General features: G+C 33.3%; 1 protein-coding gene and 1 pseudogene across 6 annotated transcripts in view; one reads left to right on the forward strand and one right to left on the reverse strand.

Annotated features, from left to right (window-relative positions):
- LOC120770484 overlaps positions 1 to 12232 on the reverse strand; it is a 149314-nt gene that overhangs the window by 133106 nt on the left and 3976 nt on the right. For all 6 annotated transcript variants that reach the window (XM_040097997.1, XM_040097996.1, XM_040097995.1 and 3 more), the window contains 3 exons: positions 8324 to 9233; positions 7925 to 8267; positions 7682 to 7865 (listed from right to left, as the gene is read on the reverse strand). In XM_040097997.1, the coding sequence (XP_039953931.1) occupies positions 7682 to 7865; positions 7925 to 8267; positions 8324 to 9233 (1437 nt within the window). The remainder of the gene's footprint in view (positions 1 to 7681; positions 7866 to 7924; positions 8268 to 8323; positions 9234 to 12232) is intronic.
- On the forward strand, positions 5330 to 6471 carry LOC120770485 (annotated as a pseudogene).

A 12232-nucleotide genomic window follows, 5' to 3' on the forward strand; every position in this document is an offset into this window, starting at 1 on the left:
ACTGGAGATACATAAAAATTCACACCATTTCAAGTTTGCTTCAAGAAGTAAAACCATTACAGAAAATATCCAATTCTGAAATTGAGCAATGGATTGTTGAACCTGCTTTGGAGGCTTTCTTACAAAATACAGTTCACTGTGCCGATAATGATAACTCTACTGAAGATGAAGAAACAAATTACGTGATCCTCAATACAAAGAAAGTTACGTTCGCGGAGACAATATCAGCATTCAATATTTGCCTAGAATGAGCGGAGCAAAACAACACTTTCTTAAACGATGTTATAATGCTTCAAAGGCTCAGAAGCAGTAGTACTGAACAAGCGAGCTTGTACAAAGCAATTAAACATTTCAAATTTATTTTATTCCACATAATACTATATGCACATACAAATATATGTATGCATGTATGTATATTTATCTAAATATACTATCATATTTAACTTAGGGATTTTTGAATTGAAATACATATAAAAAATATATATTTTAAACAAAAGCATACATATGAAATGCAAAATAACGTATCATCAAAAAATTCAAAATTGCGTGTCTTATTGATTACGCTTCACTAAATCAAATTATATACATAATATTACATATGTTCAACATTTTCAGGTTCTGCGGTCAGATATAAACCAGTTTTAACCAATATTAAAATTTTGTTTCACTCATGTTCTATTTTATTTCGTGTTTCATTCATGCCACTGTAAATTTCCGAAAATGTTGTTACGTTATTTTGCATTTCAGGTGACGATATGTAAGATTCGTTTATTTTATATGAAAAAAGTTACTTGGTACTAGCACCGAGCTGGGATCGGAGGATCAAAAGCCTTCGTAAGTTCTCGAAGTTTTAAAAACCATACAATTTTATGTGAGAGAGGGAATATGGAATCGCATGCTTTATTACGTAGATTGAACAATATAAAAAAAGAATTCATACTTCTTGAATTAACATTTCAAAACTGTAAGCAACGATTTCTAAATAAATTGCAAGTGCTGCTTATATACAATAATTTATTTTTCTTACAATAATCTCTAAATATACCTATGTGCATTGTTTCGTTTTTGTTCATTAAGATTTTTTATTTTAAAGTTAAATATATTATTAAATATCATTACTAAAATCTAAATATGGTATATACTTAAAAATATACATATGTATGTATGTGTATACATTACATAAGATTTTTTAATTGATTAAATTGTGAAATTAATTGAACGAACTATTTAATTTAACGAGTATCGGTTAGGAAGTGGGCAGAAAATGTTTAAAAAGTGTGCGTTACCTCTAAACGATTTGGTGTACATATCTTACAAGTAAACTAAAGATATATCGACCATACTTGCTAAGGTGAGTTCATACAAATTGAACTACTCGCCTGGCACCGCTCACCTTTAGGTGGAGTCCTCTGGCTCAGGAACTATTTAACAAATTTCAACGTAATATTATGCAGTAGTACTTGTATCATTATGTCACGGTGTGAAATAACCACCTATCAAAATTTTAAATTCTATATGATTATTTTACTTTACAGTAAATCACAGGTCAACTAAAAAATTTCTGTCACCCCATAGAAAACACATTTTTTTGGCAAAATTCCTTTTTATTCAATATAGTTCTGTTCAAGGTGATACACTGATTATGGCGACCCTCCAACTTTCCGTTACCAATTTTATAGTAAGATCACCTCTTCATTTGACGCTTTGTAAACTTTGTAATAGTCACTGTTCTTCCTTTTTCATTGTAATCAATAAAAATTATTCCATGCACAGCCGACTGGTGGGTTTTTCCTCGCTTTGGCCGTGTTCGGTCCACTCGGATGACTATCGATTGGTCTTTGAAGTAAAATAATGGAACCATGCTTCCTCCATTGTCACATATCGACGCAAAAAAATCGTCGTTGTTTTTCAAAAAAAATGTAAGCACCAACTTTGCTCAGAGCTTGCTCCTACCCAAATTTTTGTGAATAATATCATATACACATTCAGTTGATATCTTTAGAGTGCCTGCTATCCCGAACAACTTCACTTTATGGTCATCCAAAATTATTTTGTTAACTTTCTTAATGTTTTCGTCCATGGAAACTTCTTTTGGGCGTACACTGGCTTTGGTGCTTATTACATTACGTCTAAACTTAGCATATCAATCATTGAGGATTGGTTTTCCTGGGACTGTGACAGGAAACTTGTTATCAACCCAAGCTTTAGCTTCATCTGCATTTTTCTCTTCAAAAAGCCGTATTTTATCAACACGCGAAATTTCTTATTATCAATGTTTACCGCAATAACAAAAGTTGCTTCACTCAAAATTATATAACTCAAAAACTAGTGATCGGACCAAATTTATACACACTGGGGATTTTCAAGCCTGCCGATACAGAACATGTGGACCTCAGTATTTATGGCTTTTGGTAAATCTGTGAAGTGACTTAATGGAAGTCAAAGAGGATACTTTTACCAAAAATATGGTTCCACACTTACCTTCGCATACTATTACTAGAAAGATTTTCGAACTACCGAATTACTCAATACAGTACACACCGATCAATATACATATGAGATACATAGATAGATATAACCTGAAAGTATTGTTCAGATTTCTGAACAGTTCTTAACGGCTACAATTGTAAATAAGATATTTTTGTAAATCTGTATAGAAACAGATATCATGTTACAAATATTTATGTGCATTATCGCTAACATATACAAATACAGTCGTAAATATAAATATGTATGTACAAATACCAATTTCAATCACCACCGTAATAAATGTTCATTTCGGTTATATTGATTAGAGACTGTAGTATTTATTGCATGCAATGTAAAGGATCGCAAATGACCCTAAAATAATAATAGACAAGAAATACTTGTGTATGCCGTTGGGAACATTTATATTTAAGATATATGTATGCACTCTGCATGTACTATTACTACGTGAAGTTAAGCCGCCGTCTTATTTAACATTTTGGTGAACCCTAAGTTTTTTAAAACACGCGAGTTAAAAAAACGAAAAGTTGAAGTGAAAGTGAAAAAGCGTGCTAAAAACAAATATTTTTTTAATAATTTAAGGGATGGTAGGTACTCTTTATTTGACAGCGTACTTCAAGTTAAGCGAACTGATAGCTATAATTCAAGAAAATAGTGAACTCTAGACACCATAGAGAGATTAATAAAAAAAACTCGTGATACTGTCCTTGAATTTATTAGCCAGCACAAAAATGAAGAGTTAAGAAGTAAATTCTATGATTTAAGAAATCGATTTTACAAACTTAAATTAAAATCTATTAGCAAAAAAAAATGTTGCCTCAAGTTGACATTCCCATTTTTTCAGGAGATTACGTTCTGGGGCAAACTTTTAAAGAATTGTTTGAGCAACTCGTAGTCTCTCAAAATGTTTCAGACACGTATAAAATGTGTATTTTAAAAACAAAATTAAGAGGAACGGCTACAAGTTGTTTTGCAAATTTGCCTTCAACCTCGACAAATTTTTCAGTTGCCTGGAACCTTCTTAATAAAAAATTTACTAATAAAAGGTTACTAGCAAATACTTATTTCAAACAAATTTTGGATGCACCAATAGTGACTGAGACTGCTTTTAGTGTACGAAAATTTCAAGAAAAAATTTCTTTCATTGGAAAGTCTCAGTTTGTCTGCAGATAATTTGTTACAAGCTTTATTAAACTATACGCTTGTGCAAAAATTAGACAACAATTTAAGACTTAGGTATGAAAGTTCCCTTAAAAACCCTAAGGAAATACCTACCTTAAATTCACTACAGTCGTTTCTGAATCAGGAAGGGAATGCACTAGAAGCAACACAAGCTTCAAAAACATCAGCAATATTTCAAAACGCAGAATTTAAATGCATAATGGGATGTAATACTTCACACAAAATGTTTTATTGTTATAAATTGAATGCTCTTTCTACCCAGGACAAATGGGATGCAGTAATGAAAAACAAATTATGCACCAAAATGTCTTAAAACGGGGCACAATATAAAGGAATGTAAAGGCGAAAGTTGCTTCACTTGTCAAGGAAACCATCATTTATGGCTCCACAAAGATAAATCCTCTAAAGCGAAAAGCACAATCATTAAAAATACGAAAAATGGGAGATTAAAAAGTGATTCTAAACTACAGCAATTATGGGTATAAAAAGCCGTGATGGAAGAATAATAAAGGCACGTGCCTTATTAGATAATGGGTCTCAAGTTGACCTTATAAACAAAGAACTTAAAAATAAATGAAAACTCCCTTCCAGGAGAGAATCCATTATTATTGAAGGGGTTAGACAAAACAAGATCAATACAAAAGAAAGAGTTAGTCTTCAATTAAAATCATTAATAGATCCTTTCGAAACAAACCACCATTGTAGTACAAAAGATTGTGTCCAATGTGCCCACAAAACACATAAAAATCGAAAAACTTCCAGAGAATATAAAACTGGCCGACCCTTCATTTGGTGTTCCGGGTAAAATTGATTTACTATTAGGTGCGGACATATTTTTTGATTTGTTAAAAGAAGAGAAAATATATATTGGAAACGTTAATTACAAACTGCAGAACAGTGTGTTTGGGTGGTTTATATACGGCTCAACTAACATAAGTTCCAAACTACCGCACTGTGGTGTTGTAATATATTTTGATAAAAATCTAGATAATCAACGGAAAAAGTTTTGGAGAATAGAATCCCTTGAAGGATGTGTTAATAAAACCAAAAAAGAAACACAATACGACAAGCACTTTCGTAATAATTAAAAAATTTTCTGCAAATAGTAAACCTACCGTAACCTTTCCATTCAAAAAAGAAAATATAAGCTTAGAAGAGTCTTCTTCACAAGCAAAAGGAAGATTAATCTCTCTAGATGGAAAACTTAAAAATAATAAACTACAAAAAGAAGTAAATGCCAAGTTCCTTTTGAAAATATTAAAACTGGGACATTGGTACTTTTTAAAGAACAAAATATTCCACCATTGCAGTGGAAGAGAGGACGAATTGAAAACGTCATTTTAAGCCAAGATTGCAAACGTAGACGTAAGGATAAGCAATGGCACATCGCAAAGAGCGATGTACATTGTTTACCCTTTTCCTACCAAAGAAAAAATAAGTAAATAATAAAAAGAGATGCGGTCAACTCGAACTAAAAAACAAGAAAAATAAAAACCTTATATTTACTTTGTTAAGCTTACTTAAATATAAGTTACTTTAAAAATATTTCTGGAGTATTTTTTTGAAAAAAAGAAGATCTGTTGGGTTAACTAGGATAGCGTGGAATATAATTGTCCACATCGATTTATCAATACTCGGTTGAAAGGCACCTAATTTCAAATTCAGTAAAACATTTGATATACGCAACGATATTTGAAGGGAATTTAGTGAACTCAATGATTCAGCAGCAACTCAATGATTGAACAGCTTCACAACATCATCGCGTTCACGGGGAGGAGGATGAAAAGGAAGACTAGGTCAGTGTTACCCTTCAAAGGATCATTATACTACTCCTTGTTTGACCTGATGAATGAAGAATACTTATGGTGTATTGAACAGACCTTACTGTTCTCAGATAGTCAGCTCTTGAACTTGATTCTCGATAATGGTGGTGAATTGACCAACTCAGTGCATGAAAAGTTCCCACAATACCTGAAGGGCATCAAGGATTTGAGCAAAGAAACTACAACCGGTGTACACAATGTATATGAAATGATGAGGGAGAGACGTCTCGGTGTGCCAACCATCAATGTCAACGACTTGGTGACCAAGAGTAAATTCTATAATCTGTATGATTGTCGCGAGTCGCTAATTGATGGTATTAAACGGTTGCTGGTTATGTGATATGGGCAAAAGTTATGCATAAGCTCTGCGTAGTTTCGGCGGAGTCGTTATTGTCACCCAAAATTCTATGATTGCTTTGCAAGCGGGTATGGAAGGCTATGAAGTAACCACGATGGAGCAAGCATACAAAGAAGCTACCATCTTCATATCAAAAACTGGTTGCAAGGACATTATTACTGGCGCACATTTAGAACACATGCCTGACAATGCAATAATTTGTAATATTGGTAATTTCGATTGTGAAATCGACGTCGCATGTTTGAATGCCAATGCCAAGGAGAAGATTAATAACAAACCACAAGTCGATCGTTATACACTATCCAATGGTAATCATATTATTTTGTTGGCCAAAGGACATCTGGTAAATTTGGGCTTCGCGCACGGTCATCCCAGCTTGAGATGTTAAACTCGTTCAGAAATCAAGTGGTGGCACAAATCGAATTGTGGACCAAGGCTGACAAATACAACGTAGATGTGTCTCTGAAAAGTTCCGTGATTAATTTCGAAACACTTGGACTTAGAATGACATCATATTATGCATTACGGCATGAATACTGACAACCTAATCCTATTAATTGCTGGTGCAATCATCGTAACAATAGTCCTGCGACACATCTGTAATTCAGCAAGGTACGCATATCAAGTAGGAGAATATATCTTACGAAATTAATTATTAATATTCGTAAATTAAAATTATATTAAAAATTTAAAATGTAGTACAATTTAAAAATAGCTTATATTAGAAAAATTATTACGAGTTCGATCCGCCAATCTTGTAAAGAAAAATGTAATTAAAATGCCCAAGATTTATAAATACTTGAATTATTTAGAAGTGTAATCACTTCAACGTGGGCAGTTTGTTCAGATTTCTGAACAGTTCTTAACGGCTACAATTGTAAATAAGATATTTTTGTAAATCTGTATAGAAACAGATATCATGTTACAAATATTTATGTGCATTATCGCTAACACATACAAATACAGTCGTAAATAAATTGGGTTGTCAAAAAAGTCTTGCGGTATTTTCGCTAGTTGGCGCTGAAAGCGCGTAGTTCTAGTTTTATTTGGAAAGCTCATTTCACGCGCTAACACGTGTTTGATTGATTGTCGTTTCTTTTAAGTCGTTCGTGAGTTATAGCGTCGCAAACATGGAGCAAAATAAAGAGAAAATACGGCATATTTTACAGTACTACTACGATAAAGGCAAAAATGCATCTCAAGCCGCCAATAAAATTTGTGCAGTTTATGGACCCGATACAGTTTCCATTTCCACCACACAATGATGGTTTCAACGTTTTCGTTCTGGTGTAGAGGTGGTCGAAGATACTGTTGGTATGTACAGTAGATTAGTATTAAGATATGTTAGGATAAGAAATTCTAAAAATAAAGGAGATCTGGGCAACCTGAGCTGAGTACTATTTTATGCGTGTAGTTCAACCGCCGCTCTTATTTAACAAGTATATTACCAAAAAATACTTGGGCTTCGCCTATTTTAAACAAAAAAGCAGCCAACAAGTGTTCGTTGTTAACGCGATCACCTGAACCAAATTTCAGTTCGGTATCATAATTTAAGCGTTTTATATGGCAGTGGTCCGATTCAAGAACAAGATATATCAATTTTTACCCAAGTTATTGCTTGCATATAGGACGAAAAGAAAAAAGTTTCAAACCTACATGCATACATATATACATACATACATTTCCCCAAAAATATTAATATACGCCACACAGGTTATAAAAATGATAATTTGTTGTTACTAAGATCGTACTGAGTTGTTTTTTAATTCAATACCAAGTTTTACTTTATTACAATCGTATGTTGCAAAGAGTAATAAAGGTTATTGATTACCTGCTATTAGTAGAGTTGACGCTGGTGTTACTGCGCGACCGCCTTGAAATAATGGAGTCACCACAGTTCACTACATTGCCCTTGCTTATTGAGAAGTGCCTTAGGCGGTAAAGATCATCACTAGCCCGAGGATTATATGGACGTTCAGGTAGAGAACATACACGTGGTCTTATGTGATCTGGAACTGCAAAAGAAAAATAATACAAAATTCTTACATATGTAAGTCATATGCATGTTAACAACCTGGTAGTTCAAGGAAATTTGATGTTCGACGTTGTCGTCCGCGGTTTGATGCTTGAAAAGCTAATGGCCCAATATCATCGTTGGAAAAGACAGATGTGTTGGAGCACACACTTTTCATAGACTCCCGTGAACTGCGGCGACTAGCTAAATATGCCAGACCGCCTTTAGAACTACCCCTCCGCCTGAGCTTATAGCTTGTGGAAATTGATTCTTCTAAAATTTTATTCTTATTTAGAACACATTCGGAGTCTCCAGTCAAATCACTGGTTGATTTACGGTGCTGCAGTGATGCCGCACTGTCTGAACAGGTACGATCTAAAGTAGAGTGTGAACTGTGTAATACCTATAGAAAACTCATTTATATTAATACTCTTCCAGATTTAAACGACTTATTCTAACCTGATAACAGGGATTGGAAGTTATATTAATAGCGTGTCTTCGATGTTTACTTCTTCCCTGTAACTCAAATGGGGTCGCCTCTTTTGATACAAATCCTTCCAAAACAGAATCAGTTTTTGATTGCTCAGAGAAAGATGTAGTAACAGTAGCAATCGTACAATTAGTTGTGTCATTTGAGTCACATGACAGCTGTGTGCTCTCCGTAACACACGAATCTCTTTTCATATAATAATTATTACTAATCAAACAATGCTGATCAATTTGAGATATTTCCCACTCTGGCGGCTTCATCTCCTTACTGTTTTGCTGACTTTCATATAAATTAGAAATATTTTCTAAAGGTGAGGAACGCAAAAGTGGTTTTGTGTTCTTTCCTTTTGCTTCACATATTTTTGGTGAGGTTGGTATTCGTGATGATGTGCCGAAATGTTCAGTGGTATTTATTTCATAGATTTCGTTAGAAATTTCATCTTCAGGAGTAATAGGTTCGTAGTATTCAAACTTTTTATAAGAGTAATCCATGACTGGGCTAATGGCCTCAAATACAAATTTTCTGGGTGAGTTAGGACTTCGTCGAGGTGAGGATGTTCCTGGACCGCTAAGAAATGTTCCAGAAGATGGTGAATCCATTGAGTTTTCGTGGGATGAAATTCCTCTCGGGCTATGTGAACCAGAAGTCGGTGTATGATAAAAGGATGGTGTTGAAGAGGCATCATCATAACTATCATTAGCATAAGTGGTTGTTATTTTCGGACTACGTGGGTTTTCATTCATGTGGGACAAATGTACACCTCTACTAGCCATTATAAACGGATCGGAGTATGAGCTTTGAGCTCCGTGGGGTCTCCGTGCGGATGGACTTGATGGTGGTTGCCTCATTGAATCATAGGAATTAATATCGGGTAAACATCTAGGTTTATAATAACGGTGATTAGCAAATACGTACATGAGAAGTACGAGTATAAATACGTTCATAAGTAAGGACAACACATAAATGAGTAGTATTCATCATTGACCTTAGTATATACAGAATCACCCACTTAAGGGGCTATACCAGTGTGACACTTTCAAAAAAAAAAAATTTTTATTTGCTTTTTCAATAGCTTATATTTTTATAAATATCCTGTGAAATCGGGAAGGTCGTATCTTGCATTGTTTTTGTTCTAAAGAGCGATCGCTCAGAGGTGCAAACATATATACACATGCATAAGTGAAACTTTAAGCGCGTTTTTCTCGAAACGATATTTTTCAAAATTACTGGCGTCATAACTCAACGAGAAATAAACCGATAGACTTCAAATTAAAACAAAGTATTTTTGAATACATTTACTATACAATGACATTTACTATACAATGATCTTTTTGATTGGTTGAAAATTATCAATTTGGCATTAAAAGTCGACCATTTTTTACCTAAAAAAAGATTTTTTTTCAAAATTACGCCATTTTGTTAATTTCAGTTTAGTCATTCATTCAGTCATTGTATAGGAAATATTTTTAAATTTAAAAAACTTTTCAAATTTTTTTGTTTCAGCTACTCATACGGCCGGAATCACGCCAGCAGTTTGGGCACTTTTTTTGGCACCTCCGAAGACAGCCCATAACTCCGTTATTTTTCAACATTTTTGTAAAAAACAAATCTAAAAATATAGCTAAAAATATACCTTATTATGGTCAAAGAAGTTCGAAATATTCAATCGCATACTTTCACTTAAAAAAATTCGAGAAAATCGCCTGATTTTTCATGTGTCACACAGGTCTATCGGCTTAAGTCAAATATATACATATATATATGTATACAAAATACATTTAAATTTTCCCTCATAATTGAACCCGGTTAATTGCTTTTTCTGCATAATTGGTTAAAACTATGTGTTATTGAAAAAATATACCGTTATACATATATTTCAAAATATTTTTGTTCAGAAAGGATCTCTTAATATTTGAATGCAAGTACTACATATGTATATACAATAATATGAACTAGTTTGTGCCTTATGTTTTTTTATTTTTTTATAAATCCTTAAAGTGAACAATTTTTTTTTTGATAATGTTGTACAATTAAGCGATATTTCTGTATTTGAACGAAATGTTAATTTAAACGAGTATCGGTTAACTGATTTTTCGGTTAATTGAAAGAAAATGTGTGCAATTGTTGAAGTGCAATTCTGTACTTTTAAACTACCACTGACTTCAAATAATATATATAATATATAAATTCCAATTTCATTTATGTATAAGTTATGGAAAACAAATAAGGAAGGATGACAATTAAGTTCGGGTGCAACCTAAGAATATCATTGTGTATTATATGGGAGTTGGGGTATCGACCCGATTTTATTTATTTTTGTTAATACTACATACTATTAATATGTCAAATACTAATAAAAATGTACCCTGAGGTTCATTAAGGTACCATCACCAATCATATGTTTGTTATGTGTAGGCACAAAGATACACTGTTATCTGTAAAACACGCTCTTTCATTTTCATTGAGATAACTCACATATTGACTTATGTATGTGGTATAAAGCTTAGTTAGGTATATGGAAGCTAAAGGAAGAATTGACCTGATTCAATCCATTTTTGATACACAGATACACCACTATGAGGAAAGGATTCTCTCTGAATTTCAAATATATATCTCACACATTGACCGATATTTTCTATCAAAAGCCAACTATAAGTACTGGGGCAACATATTCGGTATCTAGGGGCTTGAACAGTTTTTGATGGATTTGAAAAACTTTTGTCATGAGGCAAAGACTAAAGACATTATTTGTGCTAATCTCGCTATGTTGATTGCTTCTTGATTTGTGCGGTTGAACCCTGATTTCACCCATTCTCGCACCGTTACATAGGAATGTGAAAAAAATGCCCAGTACCAAATTTGATTGAAATCGGTCGGGCGGATCCTGAGATCGGTGATTTCGTCTAAAGGTGGGTGGTGCCATGCCCATCGTTAAGTTTTTACTCCGGCTCCTATTGAGCCTCTCCTATCATCTTAAATGTAAAATGTGTCACTGGCGTATTTAGTTATTGATTAATCGTTCTTTTGAAAGTAAGCTGGGATTTGATTTATTTTCACACTATCGGCAGGGGTTCTTCTGGGGTTTGCTTTGAATGAATTTGGTTATTTTGACTTGAACAGGGCTCTCTTTGCGACTGCCATCCCCTGTGCCGAATTACAGCTCTATTTCTTAATTAATTATTAATTATTAATTATTATTTATAGGTTTTCCTTTACTGGCGGCTTGCATCTTACTTTTATACCAAGGAACATGTGTGTAAAGTTTCATCCAAATATCTCAATTTTTACTCAAGTTATAGTTTGCACGGACGGACAGACAAGCAGACACTGGGATTTCAACTCATCTTATTATCCTGATCATTTATGTATATGTATATAACCTTATACCTAAGTCGTTTAGTTTTAGGTTATACGTACAACCGTTACATGAACAAAACTATTATACTCTCTAGCAAAATGTTGCATGAAAAAAAAATATGGGTATTTACGTGGTGAATCTACAATTCTTTTACGTCTTCTAATCTTAACATGATCATTAACAACTAATATCGCTATATTGGGCTCCAATCCCAAGGTCGTTTTAATATTGATTCCGAGAAGTTTTGTCGTGACGGAATCTGCTCAAGGTGAAGAAAATATTTTTAGATATAAAAGAATATATAGAATCAATCATCTATCAGCTAATTAAAAACTTTATAACAGCCATTAAGATAAGTGCGTGAATGAATTTATTTATTTATTGGATTTTCTTATTTATTTTAAAATAATTTTTCGATCATTTTCAAAACATCGGTTTAGTGATTATGATAATTCTGATTTCAATAATACCCGAATACATATTACTACACTCTTTATCTAGATTTAAATTGCACCGAAAT

The sequence above is a fragment of the Bactrocera tryoni genome, chromosome 3 (genome assembly GCF_016617805.1).
Source record: "Bactrocera tryoni isolate S06 chromosome 3, CSIRO_BtryS06_freeze2, whole genome shotgun sequence".
Taxonomy (NCBI): Eukaryota; Metazoa; Arthropoda; class Insecta; order Diptera; family Tephritidae; genus Bactrocera; species Bactrocera tryoni.